Genomic DNA, 21,134 nt, shown 5'->3' with positions numbered 1-21,134 from the left:
CTGACCACATTGGAATCATTGAAAAGTGTGATTTCTTTTTTTTCCAAGAGACAAAAAGGACAACTTGGCCTCATGGTAAAAGACACAAACAGAAGAATTGGCTTCTCTAACCAACATATATATATGTATGTATGTATGTATATTTTTCAATCTACATATACATAGTGGAGTATTAAATTTACAAGCTGTTAAGTTTCAAAGGCCTAGGATCCAAGCTTTTTAAAGAGGAATACACAACTAATCATGGGGATTTCAGAAAATACAAGGGGTGGTGGCAAGCCAGCGCAGTTTCTGTCCAAGGGAAGAGAAAGCAGAAATCCCTATAGCAAAAGTTTGGGAAGACTCCATAAAGAGCAGCATCCTACTGGTTGAATTTATCATCAACTTTTTATTTTCATGAAAAATATATTTCTCTTATCTAAGATGAAATCTAAGGCCATCTTGGCACTGTGCTGTGCTGACTAGTAAAAATTCATCAGATTTGGTCAGTTCTAGGCACTCAGACATGCTTCACCATCATTTTCCTTCCTTGACACTGTGCTGGCCCACCCCCTCTCCCTAATCGTATTCCCTGTGGACACAACAAGTAAACCAATTAATTGCTTCTGGAAAGGACATGTGAACCAAGCACCGTTAACTATTGCTCAGCTTATGAGACTAAAACTTCCTTCCCTGGCCACTACCCTCCTACATATATTGTCTCCTATTAAAACATAAGAGCAGAGACTATCATTTTTGAACTTGTATATGGTTAATGAAATATAATGCTTAGCATACGGTACACATTTAATAAATGCTATTCATTCATTCAAAGAATCAAAAGACAGTTTGTTTCTTTGACTACTGAGTGCATAGAGTCCTATTCAACTCTTCATTTCTTGACAAATCTTGTCAATTCTGCCTCCATATCATCTCTTAGATCTGTCTGCTTACATGGCTACCAACCTAGTTTAGACCCTCATAACCCCTGGAACACCATTCCTCCACGTGGCTGCCAAAGTGATTTTAATAAAAGTGCAGCACTATCCCTACTCAAGCAGAGTGTTCAATAATATGGAGAAAAGTGTCAAGGCCAGGGTCAAAATCCAGCCCTAACCTACCACCTAATGAATGACTCTAAGTAAATCATTTAACCTTGGTTTGCCTCCGTTTCCTCAAGTATAAAATGAGGCAGCTATACCAGTTGGCGTCTGAGATTTTTATAGCTCTAGATCTATGGGTCCCAGGGCCAAAAGAATATAATACAATTGCAGCCTTTCATTATCGCTCTCTAGCCTCTTTGTACTGATTACCCATTATCCCCTATGTTTCAGCCAGACTGGGCTACCTATTATTCAACCCTATATTTGACAATCTATATACTCCACCTTTATGCCTTTGCTGAGGCTATCTCCTCTGCCTGAAATGCTGTCCCTTCTCACTTCTGCCTTCAGTAACTCAGAGATCAATTTAAGAGTTGTTTCAAGTGCCACCCCATGGGAGACTGTCCAGCTGTGGTTTATCCCTGTGGTGAATTTACCTTACATTTAACTGTTGAAGTATCTTGTACTTATTTGCGTACATATTTTATCTTCTAAGTAGTACAGAGACTTCTTGAGCATATTATCCAGACAATAAATGCTGAGCCCTTTGCAAACCTTACAAGCTTACATAAGCACAAGGTATTATTAGACACTCTTGTTTTTCTCATTGTATCCCCAACTTGAAGTACAATGTCTGACATGTAGTAGCTGCAGAAATAAATGCTTGCAGAACTGAAATGAAGTGTTTAAAGATAGTATCAGTCTATATTTTAGTAACCAAACATAAGAAGCCACTACATCTTCAAGCTTTACTGAAGAAATTCCAGGAAGCATATTTAGAAAGTATTTGGTCAACTCAGGATTCCACATTTAAGTGTATCTTTGAGTACCATTACAGGTGCTTTGGAGACTTACCCGTTAAACAAGAGGAAATCCCGGCGCTAAGGTAACTGATGATGGATACCTAACTAACCTACATTAAAATTTTAACAAATCTGATTTATATATAAGGACTGCACAAAGTCAGAAGGAGTTATAAATAAGTATCATTCGCAAAAGAGTTTTTGCAGTAACTGGAGCAAGGTGAGCTTAGCCTGGGGAAGCTTCTATGAGAAGATGAGTTTCTGTTTTATAAATACAATTTATTAAGCATATGTTAAGTAACTATTGTATGTGAAGTATTGAGCCAAGTTGTAGAATATAAAAAGTTTAGGTCTCAAACCTCGTGGAATTTATGATTACATAAGCTTAGCAGGGGATTTGACATACACAACTCCATTCTACCACAACTCAAATCCTACAAATAATCCAAAACTACACCAAAGAGGTGTAAAACAAAGTGGCTTTTGTTACAAGAGTGGGGAAACAGCTGTCACTGATTAGGGAATCAAATAAGGTTTTGTGGAAGAGTTTATAATTTTCAGTTAGGCTTTAAAGAATGTTTAGGACTTCAGCAGACAAAGAGGGAAAAGAAAGACACATGAGGCACAGGGAACAGAATGAGTGAAAGGACACAAGTAGGTAAGTCTAAGGCATCCTCAAAGGACAGGAGTCAATTTGCAGAGAGGGAAAGTACTGCCAGATTGTGGAGGGGGAGGAATGCCAGGGACAGGAATCCGAACTCTACTAAATGGTTAATAGACTTCTGAGCAAAAAAGTGATGTAACAAAACCTGTGCATAAAGAAGCTTAATTGGGCAGTCATATGAAAGATGGACTGGGTGGTAGACAGGAGGACCTATTGGAGCAGTGCAAGATTGTCAAAAATGAGGGTTAGTATTAAGGTGGTAGCAATATGATGGGGGAGGGGTGAGATCTGGGAGAGAGAAATCAAAGAGTTCTGTAAATGACTGGATATGAGATGAGGACAAAAGAAGGGTCAAAGCTATTACCAAAATTTTAAACTGGAAATAAATGATTATTCAACCGAGAAATATTAAGTTGGAAGGAAACAGGTTTAGTGGGAAAATAATAACTCCCTTTTTGAAATGTTGAGTTTGAGATGCCAGCGGATCATCCATCCATCCAAGAAATTAATATTTATTAAATGTCTATGCTAGGAGTTGGAGATATAAAGACAAAAACAAAAGTCTCTTCCCTCAATGAAATTATATTCTACTACAGAGATACAAGATATACACAAGACAAATATATACAAAGTAATTTCAGGAAGGACAGAGTGCGGTCATAAGCAGGAACAGGTAATTACAGATTCAGATAGAAGTGTACTAGAAGGCTAATGAGTGCAGTGTTATTGATGGGGAAACTTGAGGCCCTGAGAGGATGAATGACCTGACAAAGGTCACAGAGAAGTAAATGTGTAAGGTGAGTTTTGATTCCATGTCTCTCAGGCTCCGGGGCTCTCTTCATTCTACTGTCTCCCTCAAGAGGTGGTATCCAAAAGAAAGCTTGAGATTCTAGGAGATAAGGATGACAAGTAAGTGCACTCCAGACAGAAAAAAAACTTTCTTCTGCAGAAGAAGGAATTTTGTACACAGGGAATAACTAGCAGATGGCCAGTCCGACTACAGTGGAAACAGTGCAATAATAAAGAAGACAGGAAAGGAAGGGGGATCAATATTACAGATGGCTTATTATTGTGTGCCACTGAATATTTCTGCACAGGGGAATACTATGATCAGAACTCTGTTTTAAGAACAGCAATTGGCTAGCTGTGTGAAGGGTTGGACTGGCACGGGATGAGACTTGAAAAGCAGGAAGACTGGTTAGGAGTCTATGGCAACAGTCCAGGAAAGAGTAGATAAGGGTCTTTCTTAACTAGGGTGGTAGCTGTATGGGTGGAGAGAAGGTGCTACGTATATATTCAAGAAGTTAGTTGGAAGGGTGAGTCTAGCTCAGAAAAGAGGTCAGAATGGGAACTACAGTTCTGAGAGTAATTTGCACAGATGTGACAGTTGAATCCAACATTCAAAAGATTTCCAAAGCAGAGAAGGCTGAGAAAGAAAAGGAAGAGAGAACGCTGGGAATACCACTCTTGGGAGATCAGAAAGAACACAGTCAACAAAGATAGAGATGCAATAATTAGAAGGAGGAGAGGAGCCAGGCAAGGGTTATGATTTGGATAGCTATGAAAGAAGAATGGAGAGTTATAAGCATCAAATGCTACACAGATGATAAAGATGATGAAGGGGGAAAAAAGGATGAGGATTTAAGCACTGAATATGGGCTCTTGGAGAGGAATGGAGAAGGTATTCCACATAGGAAGGCTCACTTAGATAAATGTTTATTTGACCAGTGCATGGGATAAAGCAGGAATGTAGAGGTAAAGGGGATAACTGGGAAAGGGAGAAGAGGAAAACTGGATGAAATACTAATGTAGAGGTAAAGGGGATAATTGGGAAAGGGAGAAGAGGGAAACTGGATGAAGTACTTAAAGCTTTATATGATCCCAGAGACATTCTAGAGACAAACACCTCCTGATATATTTTTTTCTAAAATAAATGTGCTGGTAAAATTACATTCACTTCACTTCCCTGACAAGAGGCATTTTTAAAAAAGTCTTATTTTTGAAAGAGGTGACTTGAAGGAATAAGTCCTGTCATTAATGGTCATTAGTATACAGAAAAAGGTAGACTTCCAATATTTATGTTCACCCACCATTTTGAGGCCTCACTGGAAACTTGGACTGTGAATTCAGACCATGTGAAGCAGTTGCTGCCAAAACAGACTTTGTGACTGAGTCGTTTGTTCTCATTTTATAGCTCATAAAACCTTAGGAGACTGTTACAAACTTGCCAGCTGTGTACTGGACAGGCATCTGAGCCTCTTGAAAAAAAATGCTGTCAATACTAACCCAAAGAAGACAGCCTGAAGATTCCTTCTGTATGTTACAGAGCAATCCATTTCCTATTCTCTTGTGGCTCAACATTCCTAAGCACTGGCAAAAGCATGAGGTTTCTTTAATGCAAGTAATTCCTGAGTTTGTCATGTTTTTGTTGTCCATTGGCATGGAGCTTCCAAGGAAGCTAATGTAAATGGTATGGTGATGGCAGCTGTCCAAATGAAATTGGAATTAGAGGGAATATGGGTCATGGACCCATGAAGTCAGACAATGAGACTGGCTGAAATCATTCTTCTGTCTAGTTTGAACCCTTCTCTTCTGCATCAAACTCTTACAGCCTAAACCCTGGAGCTAGGTATTGCTAGCCCTCCTTTGAGGTGAACGATACAAACTGCAGGGACATAAGCAAACTTTGATGTGCAGATAGCTATGTGAGCCTAAGTCTATGGATTCACTTCTTTAGAGATTTAGCCAAATATTAAAAAAAAAAAAAGCCAATGAACAACAATGATGAACTTTTGAAGAATAACTTACGGCATAATGTTTTCTGTAATCTTCGGATTTTAAAGCCTGTACGGTAGGCTGAGAAGCGGATACTGTTGAAATCAACTGAAATAGCAGAAACAAAAAACAGAAATTGTTTTGGGAAAACTGCTATTTGACAAGTACCAAGAATATATTTTAACAGTTGACTCTTTCCAAGATGAAGTTAAAACACTGTACATGACCCCCAGTTTCCAGTAAGTAACATGCATCTGACATTGGGAAAACAAAAAATAAAATTAGGACCTAGGTTTGCAACACTTACTTTAAAAAAAATATTCAAAATAGCCATGAAATATCATATTGTTCTATATAAAAAAACTTTATAAGCAGAAATATGCCCAAAAGCTTCAAAGATGACCAAAGCGTTTAAAGATCTAACTTTGAAATCAGGAGAACCTAGGTTCAAATCCTATCCTAGACAATAGTTAGACACATGAGCCAGAGTTTTCTCATATGCAAAATGTAGATAAAAATACCACCTACCATCCAAGGTTATTAATGGAATCAAATGAAATAATGGGAAGAACTTTGTAAAACTTTGAAGTACAATATACATTTTAGTATTGCCATAAAGTACTTTGGAAGCCTTGAATATCTTCTAAATTCAGCTATCATTATTATTACTATTTCGGACCTGAATTTCATTGTGAGAATGGGTGACAGGAACATTCCTACAACGTCCAACTTTCAGCTGGGATACTGAATGGTTCTCTACTTCATGAGGGGGGGAAGGGGAAGAGGGGAGGAGGTGTCACAAAGCCTGTATGTATCAGAGGTGGCACTTGAACCGCTATCATCCTGATTCCAAGACCAGCTGTCTAGCCACTGTTCCACGTGACCTTCTTTATCAATAATGACTATATCATTTTCATCCAACCAAAAAAGGAAGGGTTGAGAGAAAAAGAATGCAGTACTTTGTATTCTTCATTAGATGAAAAGAAGTGGAAAGACAAGTGAACTTGGAGTCAGATTTGAAGCCTCACTTCCTGCTGTTCACAGTTGGGTCCCAGAGACCTTCTTCCTGCTCTGGTGATGGTTTTCCAAAGCATAGTCAAATCTACTATCAATCACCTTGTTCACTCACCTAGACAACAGAACATTTTCTGCTTTTCTTCCCTGAGCTTGCCAGCTATTACCTTAGTTTTGAATTTTGCTACCCCTTTTCTGAACTTCTTCCAAAAGTGGTCTAATTATTATCCATGACAATCACTCCCCTTGCTAGGACATTCTACAAAGTGCTGCTAAATTAAACCTCCTGAAACCTTTCTCTAATGATGTCGTTACCTTGTTCAAAATGTTCTGTTTTAATTTACCTTTGTCTGTTGAACTAAATCTATGCATGGATCAGACAACAAGTGTTTATTAAGTACTTGCAATGCATCAGGTACCAGACCAAATACTGGAGATACAAAGACAGGCAAAAGAAGGGAAGAGCATGAAGACAAGTGTCAGTGGATTGTATGACATGTGGAAGGTAATGAAATATCAGAAGACTGGAAAGGCCATGCCAATCTAGGTTATGAAGACCTTTAAATGTTAAAGACTTTACATTTGATTATAGACATAATAGGAAGCCACTGGAGTTTAGTGAGATGGTGGGGAAGAGGTCAGGGGGCTGGGAGACATGGGAATTAGTCACATAAATAGCCTGTTCTTGGCACCTAAGCAAAGGCTGGATTAGAGTGAGAAGAAACTTGAGGTAAAGAAATTAATTAGGAAGCTATTGAAAAAGTCCAAGGGAGAGGTGACCAGGGTCTAAACTATGATGGTGGCTGTGAATAGGGAGAAGTGGACAAATAGAAGAGATTAGATGAAGGTAGAAATATGTTAGTTGACTGTATGAGAAAGCTGAGTGACAGTAAAGAAATGACATTGATAGATTACGGGACTGGGTGACTAGGAAGGTAGCTGCATCTTCTGCGTTGTCATGTTCAGTCATGTCTGACTGTGACCTCGTTTGGGGATTTCTTGGCAAAGATATTGGAACTGAGGCAAACAAGGTTTGTCCAAAATAATGTAGCTAGTAACTATCTGAGGTCACATTTGAACTCAGGTCTTCCTGACTCCAGGCCTGGCACTATATACATTGTACCATTGAAAGGGGGGAATAGGTTGTAGGGAAAGATGTTAAACTCTGATTTGGATATATAGAGCTTTAGATGCCAAAGGGAAATCCATTTTGAGATGTCCAAGCAGCTTGGAAGACATATCAGAGCTTGACAGGCTTCTAGCAATCAAAGCACTCCATGCCCTGAGTCTTCGTTGTCTTTTCAGTCTCAATTCTCATCTATTCTATAAGTCCTCTTCTGTTTCAGGAAAACGTCATATTTCCTAGACAAAATTCCTTGCCTCTGTGTTATGGTTCATAATATCCCCACCAAATGGAACATTTTCATCTTAATCTCTGTGAATTTTACCCATTCTTTCAATCTTTCTTTGAAAGCTACCTTCTCCATGAAGATATCCCTGATCATTCCAAGTTGTACATTATCTCCTCTCAATCATCCCAAGCTCTGTAGAGTAGAAAGACCATTAGACTTGGATGCAGACAACCATTTGAATATATACTTTACTAAGATTGTTGGGAAGATTTATAAATGTTAAAGGGCTATATAAATGTGAGTTATTTTAGCATGTGTTGAATTTGATTACCTTTTTTTAATGGGGTTCTAATTTGTATTATATTACCTCATATCTTTCTCTTATATCCCTCTTAAGATTATGAGATACCTAAGGTTAGGAAATGCATATAGACTATCTTGATATCTACTGTAGCATTTAGGGAAAAAATGTTTCTCAACAAAATGGATATGAAATAAACTGGGACTCCGATTTCTTTCTTTTTTTTACTCCCTTAATCCCATTCATTTCAACTCTACCCCTACAATGTCTCGCTGCAGATTTCCCCACCCCTTCCTTTCATCCAAAACTTTTTCATTTCTCTATTTTCATCCATCAGTTAGTAATCACTAAAGTCTGGCTCTCTCCTAAAAAGTATATCCCTGGCCACTCATTCTAGTATTAGCTGCACTTGCACACTCATACTCCATGACTCACTCACTAGACTTAGAATAGTTCTTGTTCCCCAATGTAACTGACATACTTTGTTCCTACCATGATCACTCAGTAACACATCCTCCTGGGGTTCATTCTATATAGCTTCTTAAGGTATCCTTCATTTCATTAAGGAGAATTTTGTAACTGAATCTCTATAAGTCTTTTGTATGCTTCAGTCAATTGACTCCCAGATGCTGTATGCATCTTGGAGTTACGTGGAATGGCATTTCCCTTTCTATTGTGGCTTCTTGGGTTTTATTATTGCTATTGAGAAATTTTGAGGGTTTTTTTTTGTAACCTGTAACACTGTTCAAGCTAATTGTTTTGATTAGTATCTTTGCAGGTTCCCTAGGATTTTCTAAGTAAACCATTATATGGTCAACAAAAGGGACATTTTGTCTCCTTTTCTCCTCTCTTTATAACTTCAATATTTTCTCTTATTGTCATAGCTAGTATTTCCAGAACTATGTTAAATAATAGCGGTAGGAGTGGGCCTTCCTTTGTATCCATTATTTACTAGAAAAGATTCCAGTGTGTCTCCATTGTATATGATATTTGTTCTGGGTTTTAGAAGCTGATTTTCTCACCTGGTGATTTGATCAAAAACTGGTTTTCCCTTTGGCATCTCAAGCTCAACATATGCAAATCAGTATCCCCCTACCTATGTCCCCTTCCCAAATTTTCTATTACCACAGAGGATATAGTTCTCTTCCTACTCATCCAATCTTGTAATCTGTCATCATAATTCCTTTATCAGTCACTCCTTTTTCTTATACAGTGCACTGTCATATAATTTCTACATAGATTTTATAATATAAAGAGTTCCCTCTATACCTATACTTTGTAGGGTTAAACTTTGTCCAATGATGTTTTTTAACATTTATTGAGACAATTATATGGTTTTGAAAGTTTTTGCTTTTAATATAATTCATTATGTTGATTTTTCCTAACACTGAACAATCACTGCACACCTGATAGAAATACAAGTTGGTCATGATGAGTGAGTTTTTAAATAAATCAGTACAGTAAGTTTGATAGGATTTTATTGAAAATTTTTGAATTTATATTCATTGGTGATATTTGTCTATGCTTCCTTTTATGTTTTATACCTCCCTGCTTCAATTATTAAGACTATATTTGTCACATTAAAAGGATCTAGTAGAGACCTTACTTTCTTGGTTTGGGGGAATAATTTTTGTAGTATGGGTTCTAATCATTTTTTTAAGTTTAAAAGAATTCTCCCCCGTATCCATCAGACCAAGAGTTCTTCCTATGATAGTTCCTTTAGAATTAGATTTACTTCCTTTTCTGAGATGAAGTGCTTTAAGATTTTGCATTGGTCATCAATTACTTGGGATATTTTCTATTTTTTGAAGGCCTTCTTCTATTCCTTTTGTGTTCTCAGTTTTATTAGCATATAACTGTTTGTAATATTTTCTGATTATTTTGTTTATTCTGGTTTGGCTGTGACTTCACCTAGCTCATTTCCTGTTTTGTTGTTCTGATTTTCTGCCTTCTTTTTAATTAGGTTGGTTAAAGGTTTATCAATTTCATTAGTTTTTTTCCTCAAAGATGTAGCTTTTACATTTTCATTTTTGTAGGTTTTCAAGATTTCTAGCTTAATGTACTTCTCTAATTTTTAATATCCTAACTTTTAAGCTTGCTTAGGTTTATTTGTTGTCTTACCAATTTTTAAAATGCATATTCATGTCATTAATCCTCTTTTTTCTATTTCATTAATGTATGTTTGTAAGGATATTCTTTTTCCCCTAGGGACTGCTTTTTCTACATCTTAGAAATTTTGTCATGTTGTTTCATCATTACAGTTTTCTTTAACAGAATTATGAATTTCTATATTTCTATGACTTGTTCTTTGACCAATCAGATTGTAAGGTCATTAATAGAAAGAGCTGTCTTTTGCCGTTCTTTGTATCTCTAATATTTAGCACCGAGTCTGGCAGTAGTAGGCACTTAATAACTGCTTAGTGACCAACTGACCCAATTCAATAGCTAAGACTTCATTCTTAATTAAGTCTCCATTTTTGATCTGTGATTTTTGCTTGTGCTTCTTGAAATGATTACTATTTTTTATTGCATTGTCATCTAAAATGGATGTGCTTACTGTTTTTGTCTTTTATATTTGTTGTCAAAATTTCTGTTCCTTATTATGCAAATTATATTATAAAAATTCCATGTACTGCTGAGAAATTCGTATGTTCTTTTTCAGTTTCATTTTACAGATGTCATTACTGTTTTAGCTCTATTTCTCCCTAAATTTGTTCTTTCAGTATTTTCTGACTTCTCTCTCTGTTAGACTTGTCCAAAATTAAGAAACAACGAAAATTTCTGTCACCATGGCATTACTATAATGTCTTCTTGTAGTTCACTTAATGTATTCTTTATAATTTTAAATGCAAAGGCATTTGGATCATATAATTTTAATTTTGATATTGGTTTGTTTTCTATGGATCTTTTCAAAATAATATAATTTTCTTCTTTATCACTTGTAATTTTTGTAGTATTTGTTATAGCTTTGTTTGACAGTATGATTACAATTCCTATTTTTCTATTTTGGATTTTTTTTATTCACTTAATGCTTAATTTTTTTCCTAGTCTCTTATTTTTAAATCTGATTCCATTTATATTTCTTTAAGGCAACAGATTGTGTGGTTTGTATTCACTGGATGGTTTAAAAACCTTTTCTTCTATCCATCTTAACTGCTACTGTGCTGGTCAGTAAATCTGAGTATCATGCTCAATTCTTTACTTTTACTTATCCCACACATTTCAATTTGTTTTCAAATCTTGTAAATTCTGTTTCATGTAACCTCTTTTTATAAAGGGGGTGTGTGCACACACACCCTAGTACTTGCCTTTGTCACTTCTATCCTGGATTACTAGAGTAGCGTGCTAAAAGGTCTCTTTGCCTCAAGTTTCTTCTCACTCCAATCCATCTTCCACTCAGTTGACAAAGTGACTTTCCTAAAGAACAGGTCTGCCTGTATCCCAATTCAATAAGTCTCCATGGTTCCCTATTTCCTCCAAAATCAAATATAAAATCCTCTGCACTTGCTTTCCTCCATGCTCTTCCTCTTCCTCCCTTCCTTCTTTATTTTCCTGGCTTTCATCAAAATAATTCAAATCCTACCTTCAAGAGGATTTTGCCTAGTGTCCCAGCTACTAATACTCCCCTCTCTAAGAGATTACTTTGCACAGACTGTAGCATACATATACCAGATACTTAATAAATACTTGTTGACTTCACTTGAACCCTGTCAAGTAGGTAGGAGAAGCATAAATGTCTCCATTTTGCAGATGAAAAAACAGACTGAAAAAGATTTAGCAGCTTGCTCAATGGTTACACAACTATTGAGTATGAGAAAAAGATTCAGACTCAGCAATTTCTGGCTCCAAGTTCAGCCCTTTTTCTGTTTTACAAATGTTACATCAGCTATGCATCAGAGTACCACTAAGGGTAAGAATTAAGGGTGTCCTCCATAAAAAGGCTGACCTTTGAGGTAATTTAGAAATGGCATTATTACTCTAAAATTCTAAATAGATGTCGGTTCATATTCTTTCATATTATTATGAAATAATATTATTTCATATTATTATGCTCACAGGAATTAAGGTACAACAAGACGAGGGACGTCTCATAAACCTTAACGTGTTCTATAAATGGTAGGTAATGGCAGGTATGATTATTATGTGTTTACAAAGACCCTCTGAAGTCTTTACTTCTATACACAATCTACACATCTATATACATCTATACACAATGTCATACCCCATTTATACACAAGGAGAATGACACTCAGAGAGTATCATGCCCGAGTTTACACAAAGTATAAGAAGAATACGAATCCGGGTCTGTAGACTCCCACGGCCAGCACTCTTTCTGGTAGGCATTGACTAAAGATAAGAGTCAGAATAGCCAACCTAAAAGTCCTTTGTGTTGAACGTAGGCAGACTCAAGAGAAGAGAAGGCAGTGCTTTATACAACAATCAAATTAAGAAAACAAAAGTACATTCTTGTAGAAGGAAAATCAGGGGAGTTGTATGTCTTGAAATTTCTTTTTGACTCACTTAATTCTGAGTTATGCCTGCCACTTAAGAAAAGAGGTCAACCCGAATACTTGTGATACTTTTGATGTTAAGTTGTTCTTTAGAATGAACACATGATGAATATACAGCTTCTATTTATTTTCTGACATGGAACCCTTCCTGGGAAAGCAAGGTATGTTCCTTTTAACTACACCACATGATACCTGGGGTATGCTAGCAAAGTTTCACTCAATGAAGATAACAGAGCTCAACAGTTCTGACGAATTCCATGAGTTAATTATTATCCAATAAAACAATACTCACCAAGGGACTGCAAGAGTTCTGTCATATTAGGGTGATTCCAACGTGTTGACTCGGTGTGGTGACTGAAAGAAATGGGTACATTTTTTAAAATATGCAAAAATTACACAAAATTAAGTTGCAAGATAAATGTATTTCCAAACTGGCTTTGCATCAAACTCCCAAAGAGTAAAACCTCTCAATATGGATATATAATTTAAAAGAAAAAATATCCAGTTTATTTTTTCCTAGCTTGATATTTCACTGCTATTTATAATTCACTAAATGGGGCATTGAGAAGCTGGACAAAAGGACACTGTCATTAAGGAACCTGATGCTCCAACTACTGCTGAGCATCATCTGGGACATTAATGACTCATTTGAAAGAGACAAAGGATGGAAGAATTTATTTACTTCAGAAACTCCAGTTTTCTAGTATAAGCATAAAATATGTAAACCTAAACTTTTGGTCTGTGAATTTCAATTTCAGTGATAACTATCTGGGCCACAATGCCAGACCTAAAATATCTAACTCAGGAGTCTTTTCTTCTGTTCCCAGCCCACATGTGTTTCGCTCTCTATCTTACATCCTTTGTGTTTTTATCATTTTCCGTTGCTTTGTCTGATCTTGCCTCTCCTTCTCCTTTTGCTTCTTTCTGTTTTTATGATAATAATTTTGATAGTATTACATTTATTGAAATGCTTTCCATTTCCTCGCTTTTACATAAAAGGTAAATGTTTCATATTTTCTTTTTCCTAAACAGAACATCAAACTTCAACCCCTCTTTTTCACTCCCATTTAAATCTCTTATTACTTGCACTTGGCATATGCTTATTTAGATGAATCTGTATCTGTAAAACAAAAGAGTTTTCCACCTCCACCAAGGTCATGTGGTACTCCAAAGTTCCAGTGATCTATGTTTTCATCAAATTTGGGTATTCCCATCAACAATACAGATTGTAAGCTACCCAAGACTGACTGCCCTGTACAACTCTTGTCCATCCTCCTCCCCTAAAAAAAAAAAAACCACATAAAAATATACTTTGGCAAAGAAATTCCTTACTCAGCATCAAGGACCTATAGAAAAATAAAGGAATTCAGAGTTTCTAAGGAAGTGTAACTAGTTTTCCATCACCGAGGAATGCTCATTAAATGAAATTTGGGTAAGTTGTTTCTGTCATACCTTGTTTATAAGGCATAATAAATGAGCACTTTATCATGCTGAGTGTTACGGGGGTGTATAAAACTGTGTTCAGGTTAGACGGAAAGCAGGAAAATGGGTAACAGGAAGAAGAGTTAGCTATGAGTTAGCAGCAGAGCAGCTATCAATACCAGACAATTCTGAAATGTCCCATTCAAGACAAGAGGTGAAGCAGCAGCAAGTTGGGTGTTTACTATGGAAAAAACAATTTTGATGATCACTATAGGTACTGGAAGCCAGATTGAACAGTTGAACAGGTTAGAATCTGATAAGAACCCATAGTTGATTTACCTAGAAGTAACCAGACTACTACTGAGGCAAGCACTCAAGCAGAAGGAATTTTCTGGAAAGCCAACATTTAACCTTTTAAAGTTTGGAATGGACCCTACACAAGACCCAAAACAATAAAAACTGAAGAATGCTTAGAATTGTTAAACCCTCAGCAGTTATGTAGTTTATCCCTATCCCTCATCCATTTTTTAGAGATGAAGAAACAGGCTAGACTCTGAGTCTTCTGGTGAGCAGGGAGAGTTCCTTTCTTGTACTGGTATGCCCAGAGAGCTGCATGTAGTAGTAGCTTAGTAAATGCTTGTTGATGGTTCATTCTAAGCCCCAGGCTAGAATTCTTGCTTCTAAATCACTCTGCTTCCTTGGGAATAGGCCAAAAAGTCTCTTCATGTATATTGTGGAAAATCATGGCAATGCAAAAGGCCTCTTCAATCATAAGCTCTCTAATTCAATTCCATTCAAATACATGACAGTAACACTTACCATAAAGGCCTACTTTACCAAAGGGAAGGGGAAACAAAAGTCACAGTTAATCCCCAAACTGACAAATTCTTTCTTAGATGATTCAAACATGAAATTTCTTCACAGGTAAAGAAAGTTCAAGCACAGTCAGTTTTCATGGTTTCTTTTCAAAATTGCCCTGATCACTCTCTTTCCATGTTGGAAGCTGCTCTCATCTTCTCCTTACCTCAGCTCCATACACAGTGCCTGGACAAATCCAAATACCCTTCACTCCTTCCTCACCGTCTCTTCTGGATTTTCACATCCTCTCTTTCTCATAAGTGCCAGCCTCCAATTAGATCACCAAATGCAGATGCTCATTTCTGTCATTGACCTTCCTGGTCAATCTCTCCTTTTCTTCAATGTCTTAAAAACCTGGCTAACAACCTCCATCTCTTTAATTCAATCCTTGCGATGGTCCTAGATCAATTTAATAAAGTTACATTAAGAATATACTATACGCAAGGCAATGTGCTAAGCACTAGGATGAACAAAATAGTCATTGCCCTTGAAGGTTTACCTTGCCCACTCTTCTGACACTCTGGTTTTCCAGTTAATCAACTACTTCAACCCATGAACACCATCTGTCCAAGACTTTAAGCACCCATAGGTTGAAGGAGAAACCGGGGAACTCTTGGATCAGTAACAGCCTCCTCCCCAATGTTTCTGCAAAGCCTCTGACATTCCCAAATCACTTCCTATATTCTGATTTCTCTTGGGATGAAGAAGACCAAGCTGTGTCTACCTCCACTGTAACACAAGACTCCCAACAGGAAGAAGACTGTTTTTTTTAAAGGAAGATTTTCTTCCAACCCCTCTTTTCTCCCCCCCCCCCCCCAAGCCTTAATTCCATCCATCTGTTCTGGGAACTTCTAATTACGATAGTGGCTTTGTGTTTGTCTGTTTAGTTCCATCTATAAATGGAGTATTGTGGATATGACGCTCACACACAAAGTTATAGTTTCCCGTCTGCCCCACATCATTTAATTTTTTTTTTAAAAAGCACCATCATCCAAAATTGATCCAACTCCAACGTTTTGAAATTTTTTCTGATCATAATCTTCTGTACTTGAACTTTTCCCACTGTCCCACTCTTATTGAGCCTGTTTTTAACTTTCATTATAACCTTCAAGTCCTAGATCCCTCCCTGTACCAGTATCACTTCGCTTCCTTGAACCTACAGTGGAGACATTTCAAAATGGCAGTCTCTACCTTGCCCATTATGTTTCCGCTGCTCCCATTCTATCACTCAGCCACCTTCAGCCCTCACCTTGTGCATTTCATGGTAATGAAAACAAGCTGAGTCTACTATGAATTCATGTTGTTAAAATTTCAACCAGGCAACCGCTGTATGGAAATCTTTTTTTTTTTTTAATTAATCTTTGGTTGCCTCCCTCTATCGCACTTTCTACAGGAGGCTTTCTCGATCAGAATCTGGTATTTATCATCCATCACTGTATGGTAATAACAATGTTCTTTTCAAGATCACAAATGACGTGCGTGCCATCTTGGAAGGTCTTTTCTTAGTTCTCGTTATTGACCTTTCTGTAGCATTTCACACAGATGACCATTCTATCCTACTGGATATTCTCTTCTTCCTTGACCTCTAAACACTATATTTTCCTAGTTCAACCCTCTCCTTTCACTTGTTCATTCTTCTCCTCTAAAGTTCTATCCTCAGTGATTTTCTCTTCACATCTTATCAGTGCTTCATCAATGACTGTCTTTATGTAAATGACATCTACAGCTACATTTCCAGTCATATCCATTCTTAAGCTATCTCTTGAGCATCAACTGCTTGCTAGATAGCTCTACTGAGAATCATAGATTCCCAAGGTGGGCAATGCAGCCCCTGGGGGACACTGCAATGATTCAAGGGGGCAGTATTTTTAGAAATGATCCAATTTTTTTAAAGTGTTAAAGAGTTAAATTAAATCTTGAAGGGTTAGATTTCCGGGGCGGGGAAAGGGGAAGGGGACTGAATAATTTTTTTGATAAGGGGGTGGTAGGTCAAATAAGTTTGGGGACCTCAGAGAGATATTCTACTGATACTTCAAAGTTCATATGTCTAAAACCAAACCCATATTTCCTCCAAATCTGTCCCTAACATGCTTATGTTTTACTGACAGTACTGGCATCCTCAATATTGTCAAGGCTCCAAACCTCCAAGTCATTTTTGAACCTTTCCTCAATCTCACCCTGTCATACCCAAATCACCTGCAAATCCTGCACATTTTTACCTTCACAGTTACCTGTTGCCTCTATCCTCTCTCCTCTCTCCATAAAGGAAATGTGATATTCTAGAAGAGAGTGGTGGACTTGGAGTTCAGGGAGCCCTGGGCCTGAATCCTGCCTCTGATATTTTCCTTTATTATATGGAAAAATCATTTAATATCTCTGTACTTTAGTTATCTCATTAGTAAAACTGGGGATCCTGATGCCTTGTTATTTTATAGGGTTATTAGAAGGATCATGATGTGCAGTAATGTATGACTAAAACTGTAATCCTTAAAGTAAAAAGTAGCAAACATAGATAAAATCCAATAGATATCTGAACCTCTTCTTCTTTTCTCCTTCTCTGGTCCTTTTCTTGTGGGAAGCAGGTTAACAGCAGTCAACATTTCTATAGCACCATATGGTTTACAAAGTGCTTACGTGCATTACACCATTTGATCCTTCCCAATAACCCTTCGAACAAGGGGTTAATTTTATCCCTAATTTACACATGAGGAAACAGAAGTTGAGAAAGAATCAATGATTTGCACGGGATCACACAGCTAATAAGTATGTGGGTCAGAATTTGAACTCAGCTTTCTCTGAGCCTGCTCCAGCACTCTACTCCATTACCTCCTGGTATTTAGGGGAAAAAAAGTTTTCTCAGAATTCTATGGGTCAAAGGATCATAGAAGAAATTGCAAAGCAGGGGTGAATGAGAGAGGAAACACAGCTTGGAAGGAAAGGGAAAAAAAGAACGTGAAAGGCAGAAAAGAGGATTCACATTATATCATTGACTTGGGGGCCAAAGAGCCAGGCTAAGTAAGAGTGGCATGGGACTGCAAATAAATCTTCATTGATGATTTCTCAACTATCCATGCATAAATTAACAGTGTATTCTAGTACACTCCCTCTCTCACTATAACTCCTATAGCTAGTAGCAGGCAATCTTTTTTTCTATAATCATAACCACCAAGCTACATACAGTGTAACAGTCCATAGGTACCATACTTATCCACTGATATCCACTAATGAGGAAGCAAACCCAAACTTAAAATGTAATGCCAGGCCTATCTTTTTGACAAAGTAAAAAACAGCTTGAAAAAGCAGCCTCTCTTGGAGTCTTGCTACTGTAAAAATAATGCCCTTTCCATTCTTGGTGATCTACTGTATGCCTTCAACAACAAAGAAAAAAAACAAAATCCAGGCAAGCAGAGGACTAAGGATGACATCACAAGTCAAACATTCTAGTCAAGGTCCATTCCAGTCATTACCAAGCACTTGGTCCTTGAAAGCTAGTACACTACTGACAGACTCAGAGAGAACATACTCATTTGGCAACCAGATGGAACAGAGAAAAGTGCACTTCCCTTTGTGAATTCAACACCAGTTGATTCATTAGGCAGAAATGCCAGTGCTGGAAATAAATAGTCTCTAGTCACAAAAGTGCAACTGCAATTTAATATAGCACATTTTTAAAGCAATCAAGGCTCTTGGCTGTAAATGACTATTTTGGGGGGCGAGGGGGAGTTTAATGAAAAATATCAATCCAACCACCAGCCTTATAGGAGCAGCTGTGGACCACTTTTTCAGTTGGCTAAAATGATTCCCCTTCCTTCAGGACAGGAATAGTGAGGTTCAGCTTCTAAGATCTTAAACTGAAATACGTTGGATTATTCAGCTTGATAAACTTAAAAAATAATGGAAACGAAATCCATTTAAAGTGGAACCAATGCTAGGTTTTAGGAAGGGAGACAGTTAAAGGAATAAAAACAAAAATAAATAATTCTTGCAGAGCAGCAATTAACACCAAACCAAAAACCCGTTAAGCACACAAACAACACTTTACAGCACCTAACATATGGTGGGCAATTCACATGTATTAAACACTGGAAATGAGAATAACCAAGGCATGCCTAGGCTGTATCACTGAAATAACATTTATATACACCCTACAGTAGCATGGGGGTACTTCAGTGGATCAGGGGCAGGTCAAGAATCTAATGCAAGGAACACTGGAAATGCCCACTGGCTCTTCCCTTTAGAGCAATTCAGTTGTTTTGCAGAGTATAAGGCCACAACTTTGTGAAGCACGGGAAACAATGCCAATTAGCAATTTCCTAATATTTGTTTAAAATGCAACTTTACATAACTTCTGTGCAAAAGAATTATTTACAGAAGTACTTATTATTTTAACCAATTTTGTTTATTAATAATTTCTTCTCTATTCCCTGAAGTACCTCACACATCTATCAGAAAATGCCCACTATCCTTACAGTAGAAACTGTGCCAAATACTCTTCTTTGGAGCTTATCTCAAACCAAGCTTCTCATTTCATGTTTTCCTTAGGAGTAGTAACAATCACTACACCAACCTATGTGGCCATGATTCCATATTTGAAGTCAATTTTTATAGCATAGTTTTACAGGAAATATGTTTTTTTTCTCCTTTCATTCAACATGTGAATATGAAAAGACAGGAGGAAAAATTTTTTGCAAGTCAGTGGATTAATTTTTCAGTGGTGATGTAGACTTTAGAAAAACAGATTGATGTCCCTCAGCTAGACTTAAATGTCATAGAAGAACAGATGTTTATTCTTTGTAAAGTTATATACTAGAAGGGGAGATGAGAAGTTTTTAAAATATTGCTTGACCAAATTATGTCCTTCCAACAGAGATAGCTGGAGCTTGTTCATTACATTTTCTTTGTATATGTAAGGAAGCAACAATGCCCTGAGAAAAATAGATGGCCTTAAGTTTAATTTGATGATTTGAATCTTTTCTACCCTTTGCCCAATTTTTTTCACCTTTCCCTAAACATCTAATTAAGCACAGTAATTTTACATTAATTTTCTTTAATCGAATAGCACGTTTTAGTTATATCAGTCATTTAATTATCTGATAATCAGTTTTTCCCATAATTACATACTCCTACATTTTAATGATCATTATTATTCATTAACATTTGCCATGCTCCTTATAGTTTTGCCACTTTTAGCTTACTTAAAGATACTGTCATGTTCAGAATCTAAAAGAAAAATGTCGAGGGCAGAGCCAAGATGGCGGAGTAGAAAGACGCACATACACATAGCTCCGAACCCACAACCCATAGAACATCTACAAAGAAGTAACTCACGACGAATTCTGCACCCAGAGGCCACAGAACATTGGAGCGAGGGAGATTTCTGTTCAGGAGAGACCTGCAAACCTCTCGCAAAAGGTCCTTCACGCTGTGTACTGGGCGCTTGGACTAGGAGCTGAGTACAGCCCTGCCACGGCCGCGTCACCGAGAGGAAAAGATCCGAGCGGTCTTCAGGGACGGGATCTCCAACGGCCACGCAGGTCCCTCCACCCACAGAGGGACCTGCACACCTCTCGCAAAAGGTCCGTCATGCTGCAGATGCAGAGCCCAGCCCAGACCTGCCACGGCCGCGGCACCAAGAGGAACAGATCCGAGCAGGCTTCAGCGACAGGATCTCCAGCAGCCGCACAAGTCCCTCCACCCACAGGTGACGGGAGTCGGTGAGAGAGTCTCTTTGGCGGGTCTAGGGGTGAGTGGGGTGCCCCCATGGCTCGGGCCCCCTCAGGAGGCAGAAGCTGAGGGGCAGCGGCAGACCGGGGCTCCCCAAGCAGGCAGGAGCCTGGATCCATTGCTGAAGGTCTCTGCATAAACTCCCTGAGGGAACTGAGCCTGAGAGGTGGCCCTGCCCCCACCTGAGCATCTGAACTTAATCTCACACTGAATAGCAGCCCTGCCCCCGCCAAAAGCCCTGAGGCTGGAAGCAGCATTTGAATCTCAGACCACAAACGCTGGCCGGAAGGATCAGGAGGCGAGGTGGGTGTGAGGAGAATATTCAGAGGTCAAGACACTGGCTGGGAAAATGCCCAGAAAAGGGAAAAGAAATAAGACTATAGAAGGTTACTTTCTTGGTGAACAGGCATTTCCTCCCTTCCTTTCTGATGAGGAAGAACAATGCTTACCATCAGGGAAAGACACAGAAGTCAAGGCTTCTGTGTCCCAGCCCACCCAATGGGCTCAGGCCATGGAAGAGCTCAAAAAGAATTTTGAAAATCAAGTTAGAGAGGTGGAGGAAAATCTGGGAAGAGAAATGAGAGACATGAAGTCAAAGCATGAACAGCAGATCAGCTCCCTGCTAAAG

General features: G+C 38.0%; 1 protein-coding gene across 5 annotated transcripts in view; it reads right to left on the bottom strand.

Moving 5' to 3' along the window:
- The window catches only part of LOC140526994 (utrophin-like), a 262,618-nt gene that overhangs the window by 81,444 nt on the left and 160,040 nt on the right, over positions 1-21,134 (bottom strand). For all 5 annotated transcript variants that reach the window (XM_072643607.1, XM_072643609.1, XM_072643608.1 and 2 more), the window contains 2 exons: positions 12,795-12,856; positions 5,358-5,432 (listed from right to left, as the gene is read on the bottom strand). In XM_072643607.1, the coding sequence (XP_072499708.1) occupies positions 5,358-5,432; positions 12,795-12,856 (137 nt within the window). The remainder of the gene's footprint in view (positions 1-5,357; positions 5,433-12,794; positions 12,857-21,134) is intronic.

This window comes from Notamacropus eugenii, chromosome 2 (assembly GCF_028372415.1).
Source record: "Notamacropus eugenii isolate mMacEug1 chromosome 2, mMacEug1.pri_v2, whole genome shotgun sequence".
NCBI lineage: Eukaryota > Metazoa > Chordata > Mammalia > Diprotodontia > Macropodidae > Notamacropus > Notamacropus eugenii.
The sequence above is the reverse complement of the archived record's forward strand: the minus strand, read 5'-3'. Positions and strand labels throughout refer to the sequence as shown.